Source organism: Thalia democratica, chromosome 2, assembly GCF_965202585.1.
Source record: "Thalia democratica chromosome 2, ktThaDemo2.hap1.1, whole genome shotgun sequence".
Lineage (NCBI taxonomy): Eukaryota > Metazoa > Chordata > Thaliacea > Salpida > Salpidae > Thalia > Thalia democratica.
In genome coordinates this window covers 24226333-24253497 of record NC_139166.1, presented here as the reverse complement: position 1 = coordinate 24253497, position 27165 = coordinate 24226333, and the positions used below count along the sequence as shown (strand labels likewise).

The following is a 27165-nucleotide window of genomic DNA, read 5'->3' as shown; positions in this document are numbered from 1 at the left end:
GTTAAAATAAATGTCACTTTTCTGCTGCTAAATGTTTATTTCCGAGTTCTTACCTAAATTTAGTAATTTTTTTGCTAAACTTTTGTACATTATGAATGTTCTTTTCGAACTGATACTGCATCATTATAGTTTTTTTAATTATATAAAAGTTCATTGTTATTGTAATATTAATTTTTCAGCACAGTAAGAATAAAATCTTCGTTTGAGAATAAATTCAAGTTTTTATATATAGCAATCTTTTAATATAAATATCAAATATCATAAGTTTTCAGACCATAAATCATGCTATGCTTCTTCTTATCTGAAGCTAAGCTGTAAATGTACTTTTAATAGGTCAAAGTCCAAGTATTTTAAGTTTGTCAAATTCAAGATTTAACATATGTAAATTTAGTACTCAGTAATTTATATTAAAAAAAAATATTTTTTAGCTAAACGAAAATAGATAGTATTTTAGTTTAGTTTAAGTTATACCTATACGATATTATTTTTATAGTAGTTATTTACTAAACATTACGTTAACATAATTGAAATTATGTTTGAACCGGTTTCAAATATTTCTTTTAATTTGTTTTTCACGTATCCAATTGTAGTTTTTTCCTTAAAAGCACAGAAGTACTGAACTACCAAATTATTTCGAATAATAGCTACAATGCAACTATATTTGTATATTTAATAATAAAAAAATATCAAATCGACGTTATTTTTGTTCAATCAAAAATATAATCTATCAAATATATCTATCTCCGTAATAACCATTGTATTGATTCTGAATCAGGGTATCCCAAATCCTTTTCAAAACCGCCCCTTTATCAAAAAAATTAAAACTTGCACCCCAAATATCCCGTAAATTGTGCGTAATAAATCTTTTAGCTCTTTAATTCAATCCCCAGAATACCTAGCGTACGTTTTGAACTTCTTGTGAACTATATCTAAGTACCCCTCATCGCTCCTTTACTATTCACGACCCCTCCTTTGGTCCCTTCGCAGCTTATCTCCCCCTGACTTGCTAAGATTGAACCCAAAGGGGGGCATATAAATCACTTTTGGAAACCCTGTACTCAATTAAATCAAAAGTTTTTTTTTACTATTAGCAGAGTTCCAATAAATCATGGAGTTTGACAACTTGTGCAAAAAAATCTGAAGCTTGAGAAATGTTGAAAAAAACCTAGAACTATGAACAATTTTACGTGTCAAATAATTAATTTAGACTAAATATTATATAAAACATTATCTTTTGTGTTCTTTATAACTTAATTTATTATAAAACTTTCAAAGTAGCATTACATAATATTTTTTAGTACTTAAGATAGTTTTATACCTTAGATTTAATTTCAAACTTAGTTGGACCAAAAAAACTTGTACAGTGCATTTTCCTGGTCCTATCATTTTGCTTCGTTTTGTAATTTTGTTCTGATTAGAAGAAACTAATGATTTTAATGAATCGAATCTTTTATATTATTCAATGTATTTAATAAAATGCACGTTTAATCTTCTGTTAATTTAATTTGTTTCTGTATTTTCAACGAACCAAACAATAATAACACAAAAAATTAACGTAACCAAACTTTGATAAAGCTTAGAAACAGTGTATGTATACAATAAGCACATTGTTTTCATTACAGTATTTAAGTTATAATTGAAAACATTGACTTAAGCTTAATTAACAAAACCTACTTTTCGACTGAACTGAAACCAATTGGATTGATGAGGGCCAGATAAGCAATGATGTACTATAATTTCTAAAACCCGGCAAAAATGTAAAAAAAACCTATGGCAAGCCGGCATTAGTATAGTTAAAGTTTTAAAAAAGTCCTGTTTTATTTAGTAGTTGCCTTTTTTGTAAAAGTGCAGAAAGTTATTTATAATAACAAAGTTATAAGTGGTACCATTTTAGTGATTAGTGTTTTTTTTTTCATAACAGTTTGTTAAAAAAAAAAACAGCCGTTCTGTTTGTTTCAGTTCATACTTAAAGCAAGTTTAATTAACTTTTTGAAAGCGTTTTAATTAAAGATAAAAACATTATTTTTTTAGTTATACAGTAATCTTCCTTTATTGTACCAACATATGTTTCTGTGTATTAAATTAACGAATCAACAGACTTCAACTGGGTTCTGTAGAAAAATAATTACTGTAATAGAAGGATAGAATAAAATAGGTGTATGCATGTTTTCGTTAAAATAAAATAATTTCTACAGACTTTTACAGGTTAATAGTTAATAATAGGTAAAATACTTAATATTAAATCCGACTGTCATAAAACTATATGATATTTGTAATTATTAATTCTAAATTAAGTAAACTAAAATACACAACAAATCTTAATATAAACAAACCACTTACTATAATGGAAAGAATAACTGATTCAAGTTTATTTTACCGTTGCCAATGATTGAACAACAATGATTGATTTGTTCAGTCATTGGCAAAGGTAAAATAAACTTGAATCAGTTATTCTTTCAACTATAGTAAGTGGTTTATTTATATTAAGATTTGTTGTGTATTTTAGTTTACTTTACTTAATTTAGACTTAACAATTACAAATATTATATAGTTTTATAACAGTCGGATTTAATATTAAGTATTTTACCTATTATTAACTACTAACCTGTAAAAGTCTGTAGAAATTATTTTATTTTAACGAAAACATGCATACACCTATTTTATTCTATCCTTCTATTCTTTTATTACAGTAATTATTTTTCTACAGAACCCAGTTGAAGTCTGTTGATTCGTTAACACACAGAAACATATGTTGGTACAATAAAGGAAGATTACTGTACAATTTGTTTTTATTTATACTCCAGTGAACTTGTTTCACTAGGATCTTTTGTTAGCAAACGATTGAATCTATATTTTGAACAGTTATTTTTTTAGTTGTTATTAAAAACACTCAATAAAATGCTTAAAAGTGTGATTCTTGGATAAATGGAAGTTTATGTCCGGCCTTTGGTTTTAACCATTTATAGCAAAATTTTAAAACTAATCTGTCTCGCAATATACGTTTTTCTTAACATTTCTGGTCATGAAAAAATGTTTTAAGCAAGTTTAACAATTTTGTTAAAACGCTACCCTATTTTTTTGTTGAACGATAAAATAAAAGTGCTCAAAAAGTTTGGTCTAAGGACCTGGTATAAGAAAAAACCTTTCGATTATCGGGTCATTTATTCTCTACATTGTTTTACAATCTATTACGACATAGTAAAAACTAGTTTTCAAAGTTTTAAACATAAACAAAACAAACGACAAAAAAAAGATAAAGTAGATAAACGAAAAAAAACTTAGTAATATACTTGGTAGAAAGTTTATTCAAATTGTATTTTAAAAACTTGTCTAATAATACAAAAACGGAAATAGAGTCTAAGCCTAAAACTTTTAAAAAATAATAGAATAAAACATGTTCCATCATAAAAAAATATTTACTTAACTTATAAAATGAAATGAACAATCCTAGTAGCAAATACAAAAATACTTAAAAGATGGGTTTCAACTTATTTAAAGAAGGTAAAAATATATCAGTTTTTTATGCTTAAAGTTTAATTATAATAAAGGTTTTCATTACAGTATTTAAGTTATAATTGAAAACATTGACTTAAGCTTAATTAACAAAACCTACTTTTCGACTGAACTGAAACCAATTGGATTGATGAGGGCCAGATAAGCAATGATGTACTATAATTTCTAAAACCCGGCAAAAATGTAAAAAAAACCTATGGCAAGCCGGCATTAGTATAGTTAAAGTTTTAAAAAAGTCCTGTTTTATTTAGTAGTTGCCTTTTTTGTAAAAGTGCAGAAAGTTATTTATAATAACAAAGTTATAAGTGGTACCATTTTAGTGATTAGTGTTTTTTTTTTCATAACAGTTTGTTAAAAAAAAAAACAGCCGTTCTGTTTGTTTCAGTTCATACTTAAAGCAAGTTTAATTAACTTTTTGAAAGCGTTTTAATTAAAGATAAAAACATTATTTTTTTAGTTATACAGTAATCTTCCTTTATTGTACCAACATATGTTTCTGTGTATTAAATTAACGAATCAACAGACTTCAACTGGGTTCTGTAGAAAAATAATTACTGTAATAAAAGAATAGAAGGATAGAATAAAATAGGTGTATGCATGTTTTCGTTAAAATAAAATAATTTCTACAGACTTTTACAGGTTAATAGTTAATAATAGGTAAAATACTTAATATTAAATCCGACTGTCATAAAACTATATGATATTTGTAATTATTAATTCTAAATTAAGTAAACTAAAATACACAACAAATCTTAATATAAACAAACCACTTACTATAATGGAAAGAATAACTGATTCAAGTTTATTTTACCGTTGCCAATGATTGAACAACAATGATTGATTTGTTCAGTCATTGGCAAAGGTAAAATAAACTTGAATCAGTTATTCTTTCAACTATAGTAAGTGGTTTATTTATATTAAGATTTGTTGTGTATTTTAGTTTACTTTACTTAATTTAGACTTAACAATTACAAATATTATATAGTTTTATAACAGTCGGATTTAATATTAAGTATTTTACCTATTATTAACTACTAACCTGTAAAAGTCTGTAGAAATTATTTTATTTTAACGAAAACATGCATACACCTATTTTATTCTATCCTTCTATTCTTTTATTACAGTAATTATTTTTCTACAGAACCCAGTTGAAGTCTGTTGATTCGTTAACACACAGAAACATATGTTGGTACAATAAAGGAAGATTACTGTACAATTTGTTTTTATTTATACTCCAGTGAACTTGTTTCACTAGGATCTTTTGTTAGCAAACGATTGAATCTATATTTTGAACAGTTATTTTTTTAGTTGTTATTAAAAACACTCAATAAAATGCTTAAAAGTGTGATTCTTGGATAAATGGAAGTTTATGTCCGGCCTTTGGTTTTAACCATTTATAGCAAAATTTTAAAACTAATCTGTCTCGCAATATACGTTTTTCTTAACATTTCTGGTCATGAAAAAATGTTTTAAGCAAGTTTAACAATTTTGTTAAAACGCTACCCTATTTTTTTGTTGAACGATAAAATAAAAGTGCTCAAAAAGTTTGGTCTAAGGACCTGGTATAAGAAAAAACCTTTCGATTATCGGGTCATTTATTCTCTACATTGTTTTACAATCTATTACGACATAGTAAAAACTAGTTTTCAAAGTTTTAAACATAAACAAAACAAACGACAAAAAAAAGATAAAGTAGATAAACGAAAAAAAACTTAGTAATATACTTTGTAGAAAGTTTATTCAAATTGTATTTTAAAAACTTGTCTAATAATACAAAAACGGAAATAGAGTCTAAGCCTAAAACTTTTAAAAAATAATAGAATAAAACATGTTCCATCATAAAAAAATATTTACTTAACTTATAAAATGAAATGAACAATCCTAGTAGCAAATACAAAAATACTTAAAAGATGGGTTTCAACTTATTTAAAGAAGGTAAAAATATATCAGTTTTTTATGCTTAAAGTTTAACTATTTTTTTTTTATGATTGAAACAAAAAACTAATATTCTTAATTCCCTCCTAAATTTAGATTTTAGAACACTAATAGTTTAGACTCTAGTTTTATAAAGTAACTTTACATATTAGTAGATAAAGGTCGCATTTCAAAAAATTTAACTCATAAGTAAATTAATTTCAAAATGTTTTTACAACTGTCTTATTAATGGTTTTTTAAAGTAAGTGATCAAAACATATAAACTTAGAGATAATTCTGCAATCCATATTTTGTTTGCAATTTATAAAGAAAATAGCTTTCATGTTGTGGGCTTTTACCTTTTCTTTTAAGATGTAGTATTTCAAATAAAAACTATTAAAACAAAAAAGATTAGCTACACATATTATTTGTTAGTTTTAATTATACAAAGTAAAATAACAAAACTAAGTCCTGAAGTATTCACTGACACAACACTAAATGACCAGTTATAAATTTTATTGTCATGTCCTGGGCATGACCTTAAACTTTTCTGGTGTATGACTCGATAAGCGAAAGATTTATTGTACACCAGGTCCTTTGACCAAACCTTTTGAGCGTATTTTTTGTCGTTCAATAAACACTATTAGGTTTTTATGTTAGTAGTTGCTTTTTAATATTTTAAGCTTACTAGCAGCCACGTTAGTGCTAGTTTGAACAAATGAGATGATTTCGCCAACCTTTAAAAACACCGCTCTACCATCTACAACAGACTATTATTGATGATCGAACAATGTTACTTTTGCTTGTTGTTTACTTTACTTTAATGATAGTCTAGTTTTGCGTAGTTCTTGATTTCGTTTTAGCAAAAAAAGCTAAAACTTTGTTTTTCTATAAAGTATTTTAAGGATTTTATTGAGCTATCACATTAATTTATACTTGAATTTCGTTTTTAACTGTTGTCTCAAATTAAAAGTTGTAATAAGACTTGAAGTTTAAAACTCTGAGGATGTTAGATAGAAACCACTCTAATAAGACCTGGACAAGACTTTAAAAGGTATCCGTGGTGTGCGACTCGATAACCAAAAGGTTTTTCGTGCACCAGGTCTTTGGACCGAATATTTTGAGCGTCTTTATTGTCGTTCTATCGTATAATAGGTTTTATTATAAACAATTTTATAATCGTATAATAATATTATTAAGAACAATAAACACTGAAATGAACTCAAGTCAGTACTATGCATAAAATGTTAAAAAAGACTTTTTTTGAACAGCTAAGTGTTTATGTAAAAATAAATGATATAAAAAATGATTTTGGTTACGATACAAATTGTTTTTATTTTTAATTTATTTATATCTGTTTTATTCTCTTAAAATTAAATAAGTTAAGACCAGGGAGCCTCTAGTTAGCTAAAATTTGTTATTAAACAGCAAGTATGTTAAAAACAAATAAAACAACTATGTAATTTTATTAATACTTCAAATATATTTCGAAGACAGCGAAAATAACTCTGTTATGACTTAAAAGGTCCAATAATTTTTCAAAAACAGTAATCTTAAATACATTTTGTAGTAAGAGTTTAATGTTCTAGTTTCAAGTTTGTTTCGGTAGAGTCTAAATCAGGATTTCCCAAACTTTTTTTTCAAATGGCCCCCTTCAACAAGATTACTCAAAAAACTACCATTAAAGCACCTAAGAGCTTTTTTTTTCTTCATCAAGAACTCCAGAATTTCTAATATAAGTTCCAAATTATGACCTCATGGCCCCCTGTGGTTCCTTAAATGCACATAGCCCCCCTTTAGCCCCTTTGCTGCTAATGGCCCGCTGAGTATCAGTCATGGCCCACTTTGGGAAACCCTGGTTTAAATGATAACTCAAAGAAACTTTCAATGCATATCTTTTAAACGGATAAAGCTGAAGGACAAGCATTGATTATCAAAATCATTCTATAATAAAAATTGTGTATGTAACATAAAATATTTTTTTAAATAAACAAAGATTATAATCTATCATATTGGTTTTTTACATGAAAATAAAGTTAAAGATTATATCGAATATTTAAAGTCGGTCTTAATTTTAAAAACCATTTTTTATGTAACTTTTGACTAATACTTAAAATATTGTAAGTTTCTGTAGAAAAAATTATTCTAGAAGTCTTCAAGAATGCTTCATTGATTTTTTAAAACGTTTGAAAATACATAAATTAGCTACCTTTAAATTTTATGCATAATATTTATATCATAAAACCCATCTCGACTTTTTTAAAAGCACATTTTCAATTAAATCTAATGCTTTAAAAATGGTTTGATTACTACTGATGCCTAACACAAAAAACTCAATTTTCAATACTAAAAAGTTTTTATAAAATAACACAACTTGCATGTTTTCTATTGACAACAATTCTAAAACTAATGTGATTAGGGTTTGAAAGCGCCATTATTGACTCCATTTAGTTACATATGGTCGGATTTTATGTATATGAAGTTGTTTTTAATTTTTTTTGCTTTTGATAATGAGTATAGGAATTTGAAACTTCGAAGTTTAAATGTTATTGAAATTTTGTATTTGAGCATTTTATTTAGAATCAAAAATATGGAAAAACGTTTTTTGTGAACAAAACCGTTAAAAAATAAGTTTTTTTTTTCTTATGTTAAATTGATAATTACAGTCAATATAGTCAACGACAGTTATTGTTTAGCTGTTGTAAAAACTTAAGGATTCGTTAAGCTCTTTTTTAGATCATGATGTAATATATATATGTGGAAAAAGATGAGCTGTATTATAACATATATGATATACATGTGTATAAAGTTATTTTTACAATTTTTCATTGTGAGTTTTTTTTTCTTTAGAGTTTAAGTTTTCACTGTAAAGTTTTTATTTTTCCAGCTCATTATAATTTCGATAAAATTGCGGTGTGCGACTCGATGACGAAGAGGTCTTTATATACACCCAAACCATTGGACCAAAAAAATTTTTAGCATTTTCGTTTTTTTTCAAAAACTTCATTAACTTTATTAACAATGAAATATGTTTACAGTTTAGTTTAAAATCAAACAACTTCGTAAATTAGTTTTATATAGATTATGTAGTTTGTTTGTAAAACATAAAAATTAAAAAAAATAACAATTTCCTTCAAAAACATAAAAAATTACTATTATAGTAACTCATTTGTTTAGTTTAAAAGTTGAAAAAACAGTTTTATTAAAAAAATAACTAAGTATTGAAAGATATAGTTAATGTCTGAAGTAAAGATTAAAATATTTAAAAGGTTTTATAAAAAAACAACAATTCAAATCGTGAAGTTCTTTAAAGAATTATTCAAAACATTATGGCAAGCTATAAAAATATGTGTAAAAATATTTTAGAGCGTTTCACCACTTTCGGTCTTTTTAGACTTATAAATATAATTATATATGATGTGAGAAAACGTTACAAAAAATTAAAAAAAAAAAGTGTTTTAAAACTGTTGAAAATTGTTTTTAAATTTACTTACTGCTTGATGAAAAGTCATAAAATCTATGTAAGTAGTTATTAAAAACGTTATATATTTAACTCTGTTCAGTTAAATAAAAACTAAATAAATCATGACCATTAACTAAATCAAACATTTGTAATATCAGTAACCAATAGTATATTAATAGTTTTTTTAGTTAGTCAATTAGTAAAAAAAATAGGTGGAATGTAAAATATTAATTGTCTGTAAAAGGTACTGAGTTATTTATAAAACTTTATAAATAATAATTTAAACAATTTAAGTGGAAAAACAAAATCTTAAAACCTAATTATATATATATTCTATGTTTTTGAAAATTATTAACTATACAATGGTTATAAATCTTTTTCAAACAATTCTTAAGGAAAAAAATATTAAAGTTAAAGCATAAACTATGTTAGCAAAAGTTTACTAAATAAATTAAATATTTTTTCACGTGATACTTTACAATTGAAATAGATATAGTAGAAAGTACAAGAAAATTGTTTTGTGTAAAATTTTTGTTTAACTAAAAAACAAACTTTTAAAATATAATAAATTTTGATTGTCGTTACTAAACACAATATTGATAGTAATTTATGTATTCAAATGTACATTATATCTATTAAAAGCAATCGATGTAATACCATGTTCTATAGTTTTATGGTAAGGAATTGCAAAATTATGTCATAACTAGAAAACTAAGAAGTAAAACTTCTTTTAATACAGGATATTTATTTCACATGGTATTGTTTTTAATTTTCCATGTTGTAAAAGTTCGTCATTTACAAAGACACCTGCTACTTGTTTCAAAGTACAAACCTATAACTATTAAAAATAGCTCAATAAACTAATTGAAAATTTTATCGTAAAAAACAATTAATTAATTACAGTTTAAAAACTGTCACGTGTTTCTTCTTGATTGACATACTTTTTCTTCCTAATTTTTTACTAAATCACATATCCACAGTGAGTTATACACAAAGTTGATGAAATTAAGCTACATTTCACACGGATAGTGGAGAGGCTCTGAAACACGATAGTACATATGATTGGGACTTCTCTATCACGTCATACTGGTCTATTTTATCGGATAGTTTGTATCTTTGTGTAGCGTAGAATATAGCTTCAACGAAGTTACGTGATTTAGAAAGTTCTGATAGCGCCACCGTGTGTTGATGATGTATTTTTCCTATGAATAATTTTTTATAAGATTAAAAAAAATAATAATTTTTAGGAATAATTTTCAAATAAAACATTTGTACTTTTTTTACACTACTGAAGTTGAACATTAGATATTTATACGTGTTTATGTACAAAATTGTCGTTCATAACTTGATAGTTTTTATAACTAAAAAAATATGAGCTAATTTTGATAAATATAAATTTTAGCTAAATTTTGAGCAAATTAAATACTGTTAAACCACAAAATTCTAAAAAAATAAATCTATACATTTTTATATTTAATTTAAAATACACTACAGCTAAAAGTATGAGAAACAGTGGACTAGGCAACAAGCTTTTTAAAAAGTATAAAAAGTTATTTCTAAACTAATTATTGAAAAAGAAACTTAAGATATTTTTCACTAACTATCAGCAAGTCCATGAAATATTAGCACATTTTTGTTTTCTACATTCAATGAAGACTGAAGAATGCTGTTTTTGCTGTACTTTCTCATGTTTTCTTCAAACTTCCCCAAAACTTTTTCACTTGGTACTGATGCTGTTTAAATAATAAGTATTGAAGTATACAATCAAAACGAGTGGTTTGTATATTTTAATTGCCACTTAGGTATTTAATTCAAATGTGTTAGAAAATTTTTATTTCTTGTTTATTATAGCATTTGACTAAAACTTGTGCTTATTTATAGATACAAACTCTACTTCGTCTGTTATAAAAGTATCAAGATAATAAAACAAACAACTAACTGTGAGCTTCCCAATCAACAAAAGGCGAGTTAGCGATCGCGCAAGGCATCTTATCATTGTTTGGATCAATAACTGACAGTATTGATACGTATCCACCGAATCCTTTTCCAACCAGTATAGCTGCACCGATCGAATACTTCTTCGATCCATCTAAGAAGCTGAAGGAAAGTTTTTTATTTCAGAAAAGTTATTTTTGTATTAGAAATGGAACTTTATGTTTCAGAAAATAACTAAAAACTTTATCTGAGGTATACAACGCTATAGATTAAAGTAAATAAACAAAAACTCATATTACTTATAAAACTTTTATTAAATACTTACAGTTTTACATTTGAAATTCAAAGTTAAATAACATAAACCAACTCAATGATCTCTTTCGCGTCTTTTATGATTTCCCTTGCAGGGTCTTCCGATGCAGAATGTAGAAGATTCTCTCCGCTCAATGATGAGCCGGCGCCATCAAACCTTATAGTGTACATGTTGTATCTGGATGACATGTACTCCAAAAAGGACAACTTGTAAGCATGGTTAACTTGTTTCGTTCCAATATCTCCGCTAGAGTGTAGTAAAGAAAAAACTAATTTACACAAAGTAATTGAAAATTAACTACTGAAAAGTTAACAGAATAGTTTTTAGTTAGTAGGCTACTTAAAAGGATATAAAAAATAGTAAATCAATGTAAAGTTAATTTAAGATGAAAGTTCCGCCAAACTTGTAAAAAAAAACTATATGACTAAATGCAGTTTATATTTATAAACAACATTTTTACTTTTCATCTACTGATAAAAAAGTCAGCAAAACTTTTCTCAGCAGTACAATAACAGTAAAAGTTATTTATAATTTATAAGTTTAAAAAAATACAGTTCTGTATTCTAATTACTATAAAACGTGGATAGTTATTTAAACAAAAAAGTAGATGAGTTAAAAATCAAGTTACATTTCAATAATGACTCCGAATTTTCCTGCTTCAATGTCTAGAGGTCTTCCTACTTGCACGCTGATGTCTACAACGTTTTATTAATTAATCTAAACATGTAAAAAATTTTACAAAAAAACTTTTTTAAATTTTAGTATAAACTACATAGTTTGTATAATGCTTGCGGTTAAGAAAATTGATCAACTTTAAGTAGTTTTGACTCTAGTAAAAAAAGCTTACTTCTGTTGCGACTTTGGATAGTTAAGTAGTCATACATGAACTCGCAATTAGCTCTGTTAAGATGGGATAACTCGTTTTGTATTAATACTCCTTCAATATTTGTAAATCGATGAGTCCAAGTGTTTCCTTTGATTTTTGCGAGATAAGAGGCTGGCACTTCAGGCCCTGTTTCGATTTTTCATTAAACGATGAATTTATTTAGTGTGGTTGATCAAGTTTTTCAAAGCTAATATAGAAACACTACAATTGTTATAATATTTTAAATAAATATAAGTCAAAAGTTTAATTAATAAAAAACATAAAAGCTTAGCAATACCGATAGAACTAATTACTTTTTAACGAATGAATATTAATGTTTTAAACAACTAATGCTTAAAGTATAAACATCATTCTTAACATTTTGTCAAAAGTAAACTTACTTTATACTCCATACTCATAAAAATATGCATTAAATTTAAATCCACATCAGCTAATTATATTTCAACAAGTACATATTCAAAAAACAAATTTTGGTTAACCTAAACAATTGACCAAAACCGCATCACTTTCAACTGAAAACATGGCGTCGTGATACTTGCATCCGGGTATTTCGTCTTCGCAGGTCAGACACGTCGTTTTCGGCTTGATATTCAAGTTTTCCGCGTCGACATGCAAATGAAAGAGATGCTGCGACAGTTTGTCTCCCTCCTCACTGCTGAGAAAGTACAAGGAGTTCGTTTCGGATTGAAAGTGGAGAATTCGGCTCACTTCGAATCTTCCTTCCGTGAGAAAGTGTCTTTCCGTCACTTCCTAGATAACACAACTTTTGTTAAGAAGAAAAACGTAGAAGAAGATGTGTTTAAAACTTTTTATTGGAAAATTATTACTAATTTAGTTTTTATCATACAACACTAATCAAATAGTTTATGTATTATATTTATATCCACAAGTTTAAACTTTTTCAACTAACAAATATAGTGACTAGTTAATATAACGTAATTTTACAAAAAAATTGTAAACAATTTGAAAAAATAAACTTATTAAAGAAATTATAAAATAAAAACAGCTAGTTTATACTAAAGATTGTAAAAAGATTACCACAATACAATAAAATTTTACAAAAAGACGTAAAAAATAACTTTCTTAAACTTAACTTTAAATAAAAATCATATATATTTAAATTTATTCTATAAAATCTTTACAACAGTTGTTTTAAAACTACTGTTTAATGACTGTAAAAACGACTTTTACATGCAAATTATAGTATAAATGAAAACCTCTGTAAAATTAATAAATCTTATATGCTTAAAGTTTCCATATCTTCCTTGACTAGAAGGCATCAGCCAAAAGATCACTTTTGGAAATTTTGAACTTCTTTTGACTGTGATTGGAAGAGTGTTAGCCTGGTAAAAAAAATAGTCTTAAAAAGTAGTTACTTATTTAAATTCAATTGTTTTTACGTTTTCTAAAACGTGCAAAAATTGTAAAATAAATTTATCACTTAATTGTTAAATATAATATCGTAAAAAATAAAGCATTTGCATATATTATTTTTTTTATATATTTATTTTAGTTTTAATAAGTTTAGATTATAAAATATGAATACAATCTTAGAACTTTAAATTTTATGAAGCTTTTAAATCTTTAACTTTATTTTAGTATACAAATACCCTTTGCTGATAAAGCTATAAAACAAACTTGTTTCAACGATTTATTATCAAACGATATTTATTTATCGAATAACTGCTTTTAAAAATAGTGTTTTTAAACCAAAGTAATGAATATATAAAATAAAGTATTCAAAAGTAATACATTAACATTTTTTTTGTTTTACCTCAGAAGCTCTTCCATTAATCCTATAAAAAACCGAATAAAATCAATGAAATTCATTTTAGGCACTGGTTTGTATTTTTCTACTAATGGACTTTTTTTTGTAATAATTTTTTAACATAATTTTATACATTTTTATAAAAAAATTCAATAAACTTTGATGAAAAAGTTCTTGGTATACTTATGTAAATCACATAAAAAACAAGAATATTTAATGATGAAACTTTTTTTTTGCAGTTTTGACATAAATTTCTGCATTATGAATGTGCTTCATTTATTATTCAGAAAACCTAACGATGGGAAAAAATACTTTATGTTATCATGCGAAATCTTAGTATAAGCTTAAAAACTAAACTTTTACCAAGATAACTTTTTTCATTTAGTTCAAAAGGTTAAGCAAGTACTTAAAAACACTATGCAGTGTCTTCAAAACAAGTTAAAAAAATTCAAATGCAAAACGTCAAATCTCTAAAATGACATAAAAGTGCATTTCTACCAAGTCGTGAATCCATCCGTTTCGGTTGTTAGGTCCGACCGTGGCAACGTCTTCACGGCAATTGCTTGTTGTGACGTCACACACCTGGAGTGTCGCTTCGCGCTGAGCTCTGTCAGACCACGTGACCAGCAGAAAACCACCGGACCAAACTACCGATTGAAGCAGAGTGAGGCGAGAGCTGAAATATTGAATTAAGTAGAAATCAAAAAAATTTAAAAAGATGCAATAGAGTTGGTAGTAATATTTTGTTTTCTAACTAAACTTTTTTAAAGCCATTAACATATGCAACATTAAAGAAATTAAAAAATATCTATAATTTTAGATTTTAAGGCAGATGAATTTTTTAACTGTTTTATCAAAAACTATACCAGATTTAAAAACATTATAGTAAATACAAAACCTATGTGTATTTAAATATACACTTTATAAAAAGAATTGAATAAAAATAAGACGTGAAAACTCTGAAAGATATTATTTTAATACGGGTATTTTTGTAAATGTTGAAATTAGAAAAAGCTAATGCATTTATAATTGAATTAATTTTAATTTAAAAAAGTGAAAACTTCTTACGGGTAAAACAATAACCAATCAAAAAAATTCACTTTTGAGTTTTTTTTTAGAAATAATCTAAGTTTTCTTTGTTTTCTTTTAACGTCATTATATTTGGCAAGTTAAACAAAAAGTACTTTTTAGGAGGAGGTATGTCGATCAAAGTCGAGTTCAGCGATGTTTTGTTGAAAACTTTCAATTGCGCTACTGGCTGTTCTTCTCCAGGCTTCATAATAATATGTATTTAAATAAAGCTTACAGTTAAAATTATTTTAGTTTAGGTTTTTAATTATGCATTAAATTTTTAAGTTAAAATTTAAAAGAAACATACTTTATTAAAGGCAGTTCTAAGAGGTAACGTTAAACAAATCAATTTTAAACAAAAACTTTTTTAACCTAACTTTAAGCTTGTGATAAAAACTTTCATTTTCTAGTTTATTATATATCGAATTTAATCTTTTTTTTATAAATCTTAAGTTGGAGCTTTGTAAAAATCTAAATCAAGTTAGAACTTTAACTAAAAAACTTAACTAAGTTTATTATTTAGTTTCAGTACTTTGTTTATTTTAATATAATACATTTTGGTAATGACGCAAAATAAGACTAAACTGTTTTAGTTTAACTTTTTAGTTTGTTTGTTACGAACATACTTTAGGGCAAGGGTAAGATTCAACTTTTGGGTACACATTGAGCTGCTGAGGCCCAGCACTCGATTCTTTGAAATATCTAGTTACAAAGGACTCTTTGACTTTTCTGTCGTCAAATTGGACGAATGCCAGCAAGCTTCCATCCTCGTTCCACCAGTTTGCTATGTGAGATGCCATGACTTCCTCTGCATAATTATTGTCTTTTGTATACTTTTAGGGAGAAATTAAAAAAATAATGTTATTCAACATTCTTATCGGTTTTTGTAACTTTAATCTAAAACATCTATTTATAATTTTCAATTTCTCAAGTTTACTTGAGTTCAGCTGCAGAAAAAAGGTATTTTTTTTGTAAAAAGGTATTGTAAAATATTTAAAAAGTATTTATAATTTTTAATGTGGTATAGATTTAAGTTTTGTTTACAAAGTATTCTTTTTTTTTAAACTAAAAATAACAACTTTCGTACATTCAGATACATCTAAACTATATTTTTGGTACCTTCGTACAGCCAGTCGGCGATTCCATTCATAACTCTTTCATGAGAAACGTCAGTTATAGGGAAAACGTCATGGTTGTTTGTAAACAACCGGCTGGCGTCGTTCACATAATACAAATTTCTTTTGTATATGTAAACCATGTCTTCTCCCGAAGGCCCAAAGCTGACATACTGAAACACGGTGTGCTTTTTCTTGTGGACGAGTTTTTGCGATGAACTGTGTTGAAATCAATAATGTTAGTATTAGCTGTACAATATTGTATAAAGTCTTTTAAAATAAGATTAAACTAAGTATGAAAAATATTGGTTTACTTAAAAGAACGTACTGATGATTTAAACAGAAGTTTTGAGATATATTTCAAAGGTAAATGTCTATTATAATTGTAAGAAATTATAAAATTTTAAAAGAAGTTGTTTAACAGTAGTAAATTTTTTAATGTGCCTATTTATTTTGAATATATATAACCTAACTTGATGTTTTGCTGGTAAACAAAAAACAAAAAAACTTTAACCTGATTTGGTCGTTTTTAAATTTGGAAATACAAGAAAAATAACAAATATAGTTTAAAAAAAATATTTAAAAGCTGTTAAGAATCATGTAATTAAAAAGTTTGTTCCGCTTGTGCTTTTATGTAGATGTGCATATGTTAAAGCTAACTTAACTTAAAATTGTTATTAATTTTCTGTAAGTGTTGGTAATTAACTTTATAAACCAAAAAAAGCAGCAATAATAAAAAGTAACAGTTAGATAGTTTAAAGATAAAATAACCTTTATAATTTTGTTTGCTTTCACTTTCTGTTCTAAATTAAGCAGACACGTGTGTCATGCAGTGGCTTAATTAACTAATACTTTTCTCATAGCATTTTTTGATTAAGTTGATTAAAAGTGTTATTTGTTTAAGGTATGCAAAAAGATTTTTAATATTAACATACTTGCACGAAAAAAGTAGTTATTAACTTTTAGTGTTGCGACATATAAAAACTGGTTTTACTTGATTTAATTATACTTTTTAAGACTATACCCTTTTCGTTTACAAAAAAAACAGAAATAGTTCTTACAAAAACCATAATCAATAACAAAACATGCTTAGGATTTATTTAGTCAGCATTTTGATTATCTATCACTAAAGGTAGTTGTTGTAGATGCAAATAATAGTATAGTTTCTTAAGCTTTGAACTTGAATTTTCTGTTAGACGATAATTACAGTAAAAGAAAGATAGATTTTGTAGTCAAATCAAATGAATAATGTAAAAGGAAAATTTCATTTGAAGTTTATTAGCTGCTTTAACGCTTACTTTTTTGTTTTAGCATTTGCTCTTTGTTGTCAGATAAACTTAAATTTTTCATAATAAATACTAAATCAATTTAATGGCTTCCTGATTAAATTTTAATGAAGTTTATAAATATTATTATATGCTTTAAATTCTATAAAAATAAAATTGTTTAAAAAAGGTTGTTAATTAAATGAACAAACTAATAAAAAGAAAGTAATAAAACTTCATTTGTTTAAAAAACCGCTTAAAATCATATATTTAAGTTAAAAAATAATTTTGTGTTAAGACTTTTATTTTTAATGAAGTGTATGTTAGTTATATATGCAACTTAATGCAGTTTTTATACTTATAAGTTTAAAGCAGGAGGAATTATTTTATACAGGAAAAACAGTTTAAAACTTACCCATTATCGATGTTATATAAAAAGTATTCCGCATTGAAAGATTTTGAATATCTTGGAAGTAAGTTGTAAATAAAGAGTGCATATTTCAAATTGTTGGATATCAGAAATTTCTTGGCGCCAAACTTTGCCTGAAAATATTCAAGTTATTTTTTAAATGGTTTTCAATCATAAATCATTTCAGGATAGATATTTATAATATTCGAAGATATTTATATATATATATATTTTTTTCTATAAAAGTATATTAAGCTTATTTTTTTCGGCATATACCACTGTTTTTGTTTCTAATTGTTTTAGATTAGTGTTTACAATAACAGAATCGCTTGTTGATAATTTTTGATAAATTATGTTTCTTACTTTTATTAAGTTTTACATTATTATTTACTAAAACAACAAAAAATGACCACGTTTGTATGATAAATGATAGTTTGTAGGTTGATTTTGTTATAAATCAGAGTTTTGTTTGGTAAATGAATAAAAAAGAACACATTAATTATAACATAGGTATTTTAAACTAGTTTTTAACTATAATATACAAGTCCTTCTACTTTTTGTAGATGAGAACACAACTGTTATGGTATAAGAAAACATTCACATGCTTAAACATTTTTCTTGTTTGAAAAAAAAGTAACTAGAAATTTTAATCTTATTCGAAAAGGTTTTAAAAAATCAATTTAACTTAAGAGTTATACGATAAAAGCTTAAACAATTACCAGAGTTGAGTTTTCCACGAGATTTTTTTCAACGTTTGTGGAATTTTCTCTAACTTTTACGTTATTCCATTTATCTTTCCAAACAAAACTTTTACCAATCCATTGAGGCTCTTGCGCTAATCCTTTTTCCCATATTCTGTTTGTAATGTCTTCTTTTTTGACAAAGTTTACCAGCCTCGGTTCTGAGAACAAAAAATTGAACATATTCAACACTAAAAATTTAAGTTTAAATAATTATTTAATAAAACTAGCAATGAATTTTTTTACATTAAACATTTCTGGTTGATTGTTCTATCGTAAAACAAAGTTTCCCAACTTAATTTCAAAAATACCGTATATCATTTGATAATTAAATGGTTGTTTCCTTTGTTTTGGATAAAAATTCATATAAAAATTTTGATAAAGTAAAGCCTTACAAATTATTAGAATAGCACCTAAAGTAAAATCATTATTCTTTAAAAAAAAATCCAGACTGTTTATTTATCCAAGTATCGTTAGCGAAGTTTGTTTTGGTAATATTAATGGGCAAAATTCCTTTGAACCTGTTTATTTTTGGTAACAGACCTCAAAATGACATAAATTTGGAACAAAAACTTCTTAACACTCTTACTTTTTTTTTCGTGACAAAAGTTTCGAACAATGCCAAAAATTCGGTGTTATAATCGATAAAAGAGTTGTTTTTATTGACAAGTGTTTTAAGTGTAAAGTATATGTTGAAAACATTCAGTTTATGAAATATTAATATTATAATCTAGCAGTTGAACTTTTTTTTTGTATTTTTTGACCTGTTTTAGAATTCTTTTAACCTTAATATGGTATATATTGCCTGGTATATATAAAGTCAAAAGAGGCTAACTTTTAGGTTTTTATGCAATTTTATGATTTATGCTTTTAGTTTTTGATGCATAATAATTATTATAAACGACAATGATTACATAAGTTTAATTTTAAGGGCAAACCAAAAACAACGGCATATGTTATACATTACCCTTTAAAAAGTTTAAGCTTATATAGAGACTTTGATAACTTTTTAAACATAAAATACTTAAACTTAACACGAGTTAAACTCTTTATAAGCATAAACCAAATTTAACAATGAATTATTTAAAACATTTACATCCAACTGCATGTTAAGTTAAAACATTAGGACTTAGCATTGTAGTTTTTACACAGTTTTTGTGAATATTTTCATTAAACTAACGTTAATGATAAGTTTTTGTACTTTTTATTTATTATTATTTGTTTTTATTTTTACTTTCACCATAAAAATTTAGATACCTAATAAATTAAGGAAATGTCTAATTTTAATTTTTTGGTATGTTCAAAAAATAAAGTAGTGTGTTTTACAGTATAAAAGTATCTAAAAGATGCTTAAGAAATATAAAACAATTTAAATAATTATTAAACCATCTTTTCAATAGTGCAATTTGGTTTTATAATTATTTTAAAACTTGGAAAGTATCTATAATTTGTTCTAAATCTTAATAGCATTTTATCAAACTTTTAAACTGAAAGTAATTTATATTTAAGAACGATTACGGTGCTTTAGATAGAAGCCGAGATTAAACATCTAGACTTTAATTTCTTTTTTTTCGTCATTTTGAAACAAGAAGACAAAAAAAGAATAACTGGAGACCTAATTTTTTTTAATCTTTATATCAAAATTTTTCCATTTTCAACTAGTTTATACTTTTTCAAGGCTGTTCTGAGGAAAATTGCAACGTACCTTCAGCGCTGAGAAACACAGCGAGCACTACGAATCCGCACACGATCAGAATGACGAGTATCGCAATCAGCATTCCCTTCCAATTCCTTTCCTCCGCACCTCCTCCGACCAACTCCTGTTTGTTTATCAAAAGTTTTGTAAGACTTTTATTCAAACGAACTGTAGTTTTTATCAATGTTATTAATGTGCATTATTATTTTATGTGTATTTTTTAAATAGCTATAACTTTGATTAAAGTTTCGATATCAGCTGTAAGTTTTATATTTAATTGGGTAAAAATTTATTTATAATGTTGTTCATCAAAAGTATCTAATTAAAAAAAAAATTAAGTGCACATGTTATGTTTAATATTTAAAAACTTTATGTAAGAATGTTAGCTAGATTTAACAGCACAAAATTTAGATTTTTCATGATTTTTATAACATTAAAGTGATATTAATTAGTTTAGTACTAAAACAAACCTTTTTTATATGAAAGCTTTATAAAATAAGCTTTTGCAAAAACCATTGCAAATAAATCGATATAATAAAATTTGATTTTTGTTGGTTTTTACATGCTTTGTTAGCATAAGTTTCAAATATAAAGAAAAAAGTCTTATTTATTTTTGTCTTTTCGATTTTTTTTAACGAAAACATTACTTGAAAGCTTACGTAATGATTTTATAATATTTCCTAAATAAAAGTTTTACTTTTTTTTTGCATTTTGATAAGTACTTTCTAATTAATTTTACAGGTAGTTGTTTATTTTTAATTAATTGTTTATTTTTAACAGTTTGAGCGCATTATTTATTAAGCCATACTTTATGAAAAATTAACTTATAGTACTAAAAACAGAACAAACAGAAAAAGTAAACTTTCATTAATCTAATTATGCATTTATTTTTTTACTTTTGAAAATGAATATTAGATAAAGCAGATTAATTGTTAGACTAAAATTAATCTTTTTAATTTGTAATTTTAATACCTTTTTTTACCAAAACGGTTTTCAAGGTTGTAGCTGTGTAGTAATTGTAATAACATTATAGCAAAAATTTTATATTTAGTAATGTCTTTTTTTTTAATGACAATGCTTAAAATAGATGGTTTAAAAGTAAGATTTAGACGTAAATTAAGTATAACAAAAAGTTGTTTTTTTTAATGCTACTGGGTTGAAAACTTTCTATTTATTACTTAGATTTTTATAAATCCTTACAAGTTACATAAGTACAGTGCAATTACTATAAACTAATGGTGTATTTTAACTTATAAATAATAAAAAAACACTTTATACATCGTTTTTAAATTATCTAGAATAAAGTAAAACAAAAAAAAATACTGATAACAATACTTATGAGTTTTGCTACTATTTTGTTTGTTATGTTTGAAAACCATATTTTCATCTAATAACAATTAAGTTGTTTATGGTTTGTATATTCAAGATGTTTATTTAGGCAACTAAACATACAAAAGTCGTTTTGTTACATTTATATTCAATGCTACCGTAAAAAATCCTAAATAAAGGCAGCTTTGAGTTAAGAAGCGGTTTGAGTAAAGGCTGCCTTCAAGAAACAGGTTTGGTAAGGTAAGAAGATTTAAACTTTATTGATTTTATCGATACAAAGGGGTGAAAAGAAAATTTATTCAATTAACTTTCGAATAAGCTTGTATTGTATGTCGTGTAAGATTAAAGCTAATAAAAGTTAAACTTGTTTACATTTTTCAATAAATGCAGAAATAGACAGAAAAAGTAACTTAATTAATTAAATAAAATAATTAAATGAAATAAAATAATTAAATGAAATAATATATATAGAAAGATATTAGAACTTTGTTAAAAATAGTTAACTACTAGCACAAACTAGTTATCTTTATCTTTTCAAAAATGACTGTCTGGTTGTCTTTAAAGTACTTTTTTATCTCGGGAAAATTTAGAAGCTGACAATTGTTATCACTGTAGCATTTTTACTTCGAAGCCTTTTAAAAATTTATAACTTTTGCTAGTAATATGGTTGAAAACTTTTATTCTGTATTTCAAATGTTTTTTTAACAATCTGACTCGTATTTTTTTCAATGTTTAGAAAAGTTAAACTTCAGAGGCATATTGGGATAACCTAAGGTTATATATGTAAGTGTTTTGATGAAACAAATGACAATAGTAAAAAAAGAATACTTTAAATTACAAAGATGTAATAAAATTTAAAAAAAATGTTTTTTATAAACCGATAAGTCACCAAAAATTTATCTCAAACATGAAAAAACTATGAAATCTAACTTTTGTACTAACGACTAATACTTACTGACTGTAAATTTAGCTAAGTATACCTTTAATAGTTTTATAAATAAACTTAATTTTTAAACTAAAATTTAATTTTTCAACTCAAAAAGCTACTTGGTTATCAAAGATACTTTGTATCTACAAAAACAACTAGTAGAGCTTTCGTAGCTTAAAGAAAACTTTTATTTCCTGATCGTTAAAAGCTTTATTTGATGAATTAATATTTTCTCTAAATCGGATCATAATCGCTCACTTCTTGCTGAGAAGAGTTTTGATTCGATTGCTTCGGATACCTCGAGCCGCCAGACGAAAACTTTTTGATTTCGTTCACCCTGCCGGGCAGTACCGGCGAAAACGCGGTGAAAAGATGAGATTTCGCGCTCGAGGCCGCCAACATTTTGCTGTTCCACAAAGAAACCCTTTTTTTTATTCCGACTTTTAAAATTGGTGTTCTTCCGAGTATCTTCGCACTGGTCAAGTGATGGCACTAAGCTAGTTGGTCTGTCGGTTCAAAACATCGGGGGATTGAAGCGCGTAGTACTCAGCCTTTTTCGCAAAACCTAGATGTTCTCAGCAGCGCTGGAAATAGCGAGCGAGCAAAGAAAGAGATCAATAATTTCGCGCACAAAACATCGCTTTTCTCCATCCCGCTGCCTTTCCATTCAAACCGCACAGTTTTTATGTTTTCAACTTCGAGCAAAAGGAAAAGTTAAAAGTCAATGCAATTTGAATAAAAAAAAATTCCAAAACAAAACATTTCTGGTTACTAATCTTTGTATAGTGTTATTGTTTTTTTTCTAATCTGACACCAGTGTAAACAAATACCGCAATAAACGACAGTTAGAATTTATTGTGGTTTTAGAACTTCTTCGATATGAAAATTGTTAGCAAAGCAAGCTTGATGTTAAGAAGATTTAGGTTTAGCCTTTAAGCTTGAGTTACTTGTGTGTTATCAATTTTATATTTTTTTATAAAACAAAAATAATTAGTTAAAGTTTATAACTTGTCGTACAAAACATAATTTAGTTATAGTTAGCAACATAAATGTTCATTTTAATCCTTAAGGTAAAATAGTTCTGTACAGACACCTAGCGTATAAAATATTTTTAACATACAAACAATTCTTTTTTTGAAGTTTACTTACAGTTTTTCAATCAGGTCTGTAAAAAACTAAATTGAAATTACGTAAAATAATAATTAAATTCAATTAACTTAAATATCACATATTTACCATAATAGTTTGTACTTTATGAGCAAAATTTACAGCCAACACTAAGTAAAAGTCGGATTTTGTAAACAACGGATCTAGCTGGCCGCCGAATTATTTTAGTTTACATCAAAAAGATCAACATTAGAATTTACAATCAAGAGCGAATTTATTATGAATTAAGTGTATTAGAGGCTAGCATAATTAATCAATGAGCTGTTGTGTCACTTTTATAAACCTCAATTAATATCATTGTGCAGTTTGTTTCTGATTTACGATTATATAGCTATTTGTCTTAACTAAAAAAAATTCCTCGATATACTGAAATGTAAAGAGCTTATTTAAGCAAAAATGTGAAAATTGAATATTTTATTTACTACCAGGTTTCGGTGGCAAAAAAAAAATACGGCCTTTTCAAGTATAATAAAACAGTAAACATTTTACTTTTTGTTATACTTGAAAAAGTCGTTTTTTTTTGTCATTAAAACCTGGTAGTAAATAAAATATTTAATTTGCACATTTTTATTTAATTTTACGATTAAAAAAACTCAAAAGAAACTATATAACATAGAAATATATGAATATGTATATAAGATTATGCATAAAATAATTTTTTAAATTTATAAAACCTAATAATGTTTCAATTATTTCTTTAAATCGATTGGCGCAATACAAACAAAGTTAAGCATTTTTATACGAAAATACTTTAAAATGACCTATTATTTTGATTTTTAGCACACAGTAGTGCTTATTTGATATTTAAACTACTAAAATTTTGTCTAAAACTTGTTTTTACTTTTATAACATATATTTTCTAACTTACGTGGCCCGCAAAGACTGTTTATTACAAGTCTAATCTAGCCTTAAAAAATTATCTGCTAAATTTGGACGGCCGACTAAAGTGTTGCCCTACTGCGTTAGATTATAGTAAAATTTATAAAGTTGTGTAAAAACTTATCCAAGATTTTTTTAGCCTTTTAGTTGTTAAGGTTTTATATAATTTTGTAACAAAATGTTAAATTCAATTTACGCACAACTGCTAAAAATAAACTAAATAAGGTTAAAGAACAGTTTTATCATTTAAACTTTAAGATAACATTTTGAACTCTGAGTTAAATATATAGTTATAAAAAAAAACAGTTTCAATGTTTAGATTTAGAAGTACAAAGTCTAATTTACGTATAAAACTTGTAAGCCTAATTGTTTATAAAAAAAAAAGTTTTTTCAAACTTACTTAAAGTGTATTTTCTTTTTATAAACATATTTTTAGTAGCTGATTACTATTTATTTAACATTTTGAGTTAGCATAATTTAAACTCTAACTTCTAATTTAAAACTTTACACTTTTATGAACGAGAATAGATGTTGTAGTCAAACTTAAGTTCATTTTCAAAAAAAGCCGTCACGGATTACTCTTTATTTAATCTAACAGTTCTAAAACTTTTTCCTTTTATTTTTTAGTTTTCTTTAAATGGACATAGTCGTTATAAACACAAAAAACTAAACATTTATGTGATCTATATTTACAAAACTAAAATTACACAAAAATGCTTACAAGCACACAAGTTATTTTATAAACCATATATTTATTTTTCGAATAATTTCAATAAAAATAATATTTTACTTAAACCTAGTTACATACTTGATTGCACTTCCATTGATTCAAACATAAAAAAATTATATATTTTTTAAAAAACTACAGAGTAAAAAATGTCGAAAAATCATGTTTCAATTACAAAGATTAAGTTTGACCGTTTTTTTGCATAAATAAATTTTTTAATCTATTTACTTAACAACTATAAGGTTATGTAAACTTTTGATAATTTTTGATGATTAAAAACAAATTAATTGTTTAGAAAACAATTTAGTATCTAACTAATCTATATATAACCAAGTGTTAATGAATTTATTCTAAATAAAAAAAAATTCACTTTTTGATCTTATGTAACTAGGTTAAAGTATATTTTACTTTAATTTTATGAATGGAGGTAGAGTCTATCAAAACTTGTTAATTCTATAAGTCGTTTCAATTTTCTCTTAGTCTAGGTAAAAAGAGTTGTTATCTTTATTTTACTGTCTAACTTATAGGTTAGCAAATAAAAATAGACTATATATTTTATCTCCAAAAACTTGAAAGTTTTAAAATATATTATTAGTGTTAAAGAAACAAAAAATCTCTAACTAAAAACTTTCGACGATTAAAAAAAAGTTTTTAAGTTAATTTGCACGTAAACAAATTTGGTGAAAGTTAGAAGTATATTTACTTATTGCTTCAGTATACAAAAAAAATGTTTAAATTACCTGATCAGGTTTATTTACTGTTTTCACTTGAATAAAAGTCAAAACAAACTAAAAATACTTAAAAAATCGTTTAGTTTTAGGTATTTTTTTTACGTAGTCACTTAAATGTAAGGCGACTTATTTTCGAATAAAACAACTCAATTTTTTATCACTAGAAAGCGCTAAAGAAAGGTAGCAATTGTACTACTTTTATACGCACTTAACGTTTTTTTTTCAGGGTAATTAATAATACTTTGTTAATCTAAACTGTTTTATGTTTTTAGCTAGCTAAACAAACAAAACTTGTGCTTGGTTCTTAAAAGACTTCTTTAAACTATTTTTAAAGTAAAACATATATTTCGTCTAGACTGGTGTTTAAAAAAATAAAACTTCTTGAAAAACACTGTTTAAAAGCTTTTATCAAAGAAAGTTTTACGTATAACAAAGACCTTAATCTTATAAGAGCTAAAATTAACAGCTGTGTATTATAAAAAAAAGAAACAAATATTTTTGCTTCAATGTATTTAAACTTATAACTATAAATAAATGTTTACATATTTCATTGTTTACAACTTTACATTTATAACAAATTTGATAGAGACTAATTGAAAATTTAATTACTTTTTTTTTGATAAAAGCTTTTGTTTTAAATTTTAGTCATAGTGAAAACATAGAATTGTTTTAGTATTGAAAAACTACATTACATATATACTCATATAGCTACACTATATATTTTACTTCAAAACTGCGTTAACATAATCTATAACGCGTAACTAATCAACCAGACTTGTATTTTGACACGCTTATTCACGATGTTTTCTTGCTTCTTTAAAGCATAAATATAGACATAATTTAATAATTCAAAAGACTATATTTGTTAAGCTGGCAACACAGAAGCATGCCGCACTTTCTTAAATAACATAATTTTTTATATAGAAAAGTATGTTTAGTTTTTTTTGAAATACTTTATTTTTTAAATCCATAAGTTTAGTGACGTTTAATTAATTTGTACTTGTTTAATTTTCAAAGCTGAAAAAACAGTATTTTTAAAGTATTTTTAAAGTTTTTAAAAATAAAAATGAAATTGTTGATGTTTTTTAAATAAATTTATAAACTTTGTAAATATAGAAAATAAATTTTGTTTCATTCTTTATTAACATTTTAACAAAATATTATACTCTGTTTTAGTTTTTATGTACTTTATAAAAAACTTAAAAGCTATAAAGTATTTAAAATTTTGATTTTCTACATTTGAAATGATTCTGGGTTTTATTCTTATGTCTTGCCTGTAACCACGCGACGACTTCACATATTGACACATATTAAAT

General features: G+C 25.5%; 1 protein-coding gene across 1 annotated transcript; it reads right to left on the bottom strand.

Annotated features, from left to right (window-relative positions):
* Positions 1-9907: 9907 nt before the first annotated feature.
* Positions 9908-22747, bottom strand: LOC145828473 (inactive dipeptidyl peptidase 10-like). Its single transcript, XM_082936229.1, has 16 exons — positions 22604-22747; positions 20098-20212; positions 18372-18553; positions 17659-17786; positions 15983-16197; positions 15490-15671; positions 14977-15065; positions 14291-14468; positions 13242-13367; positions 12504-12774; positions 11986-12150; positions 11767-11833; positions 11193-11384; positions 10830-10987; positions 10492-10623; positions 9908-10092 (listed from the first exon to the last, which is right to left on the bottom strand). The coding sequence occupies exons 1-16, from the start codon at positions 22745-22747 to the stop codon at positions 9908-9910; spliced, it is 2529 nt and encodes an 842-aa protein (XP_082792355.1).
* Positions 22748-27165: the final 4418 nt, after the last annotated feature.

Excerpts from the sequence above, each read along its gene's own strand:
- LOC145828473 (XM_082936229.1), bottom strand. The coding sequence starts at position 22,747 with ATGTTGGCGGCCTCGAGCGCGAAATCTCATCTTTTCACCGCGTTTTCG. Across the intron at positions 11,834-11,985 it reads TATCCAAAGTCGCAACAGAA|ACATCAGCGTGCAAGTAGGA; the intron begins GTAAGCTTTTTT and ends AAAACGTTGTAG. Across the intron at positions 11,385-11,766 it reads TTCGGAGTCATTATTGAAAT|CGGAGATATTGGAACGAAAC; the intron begins GTAACTTGATTT and ends ACTACACTCTAG.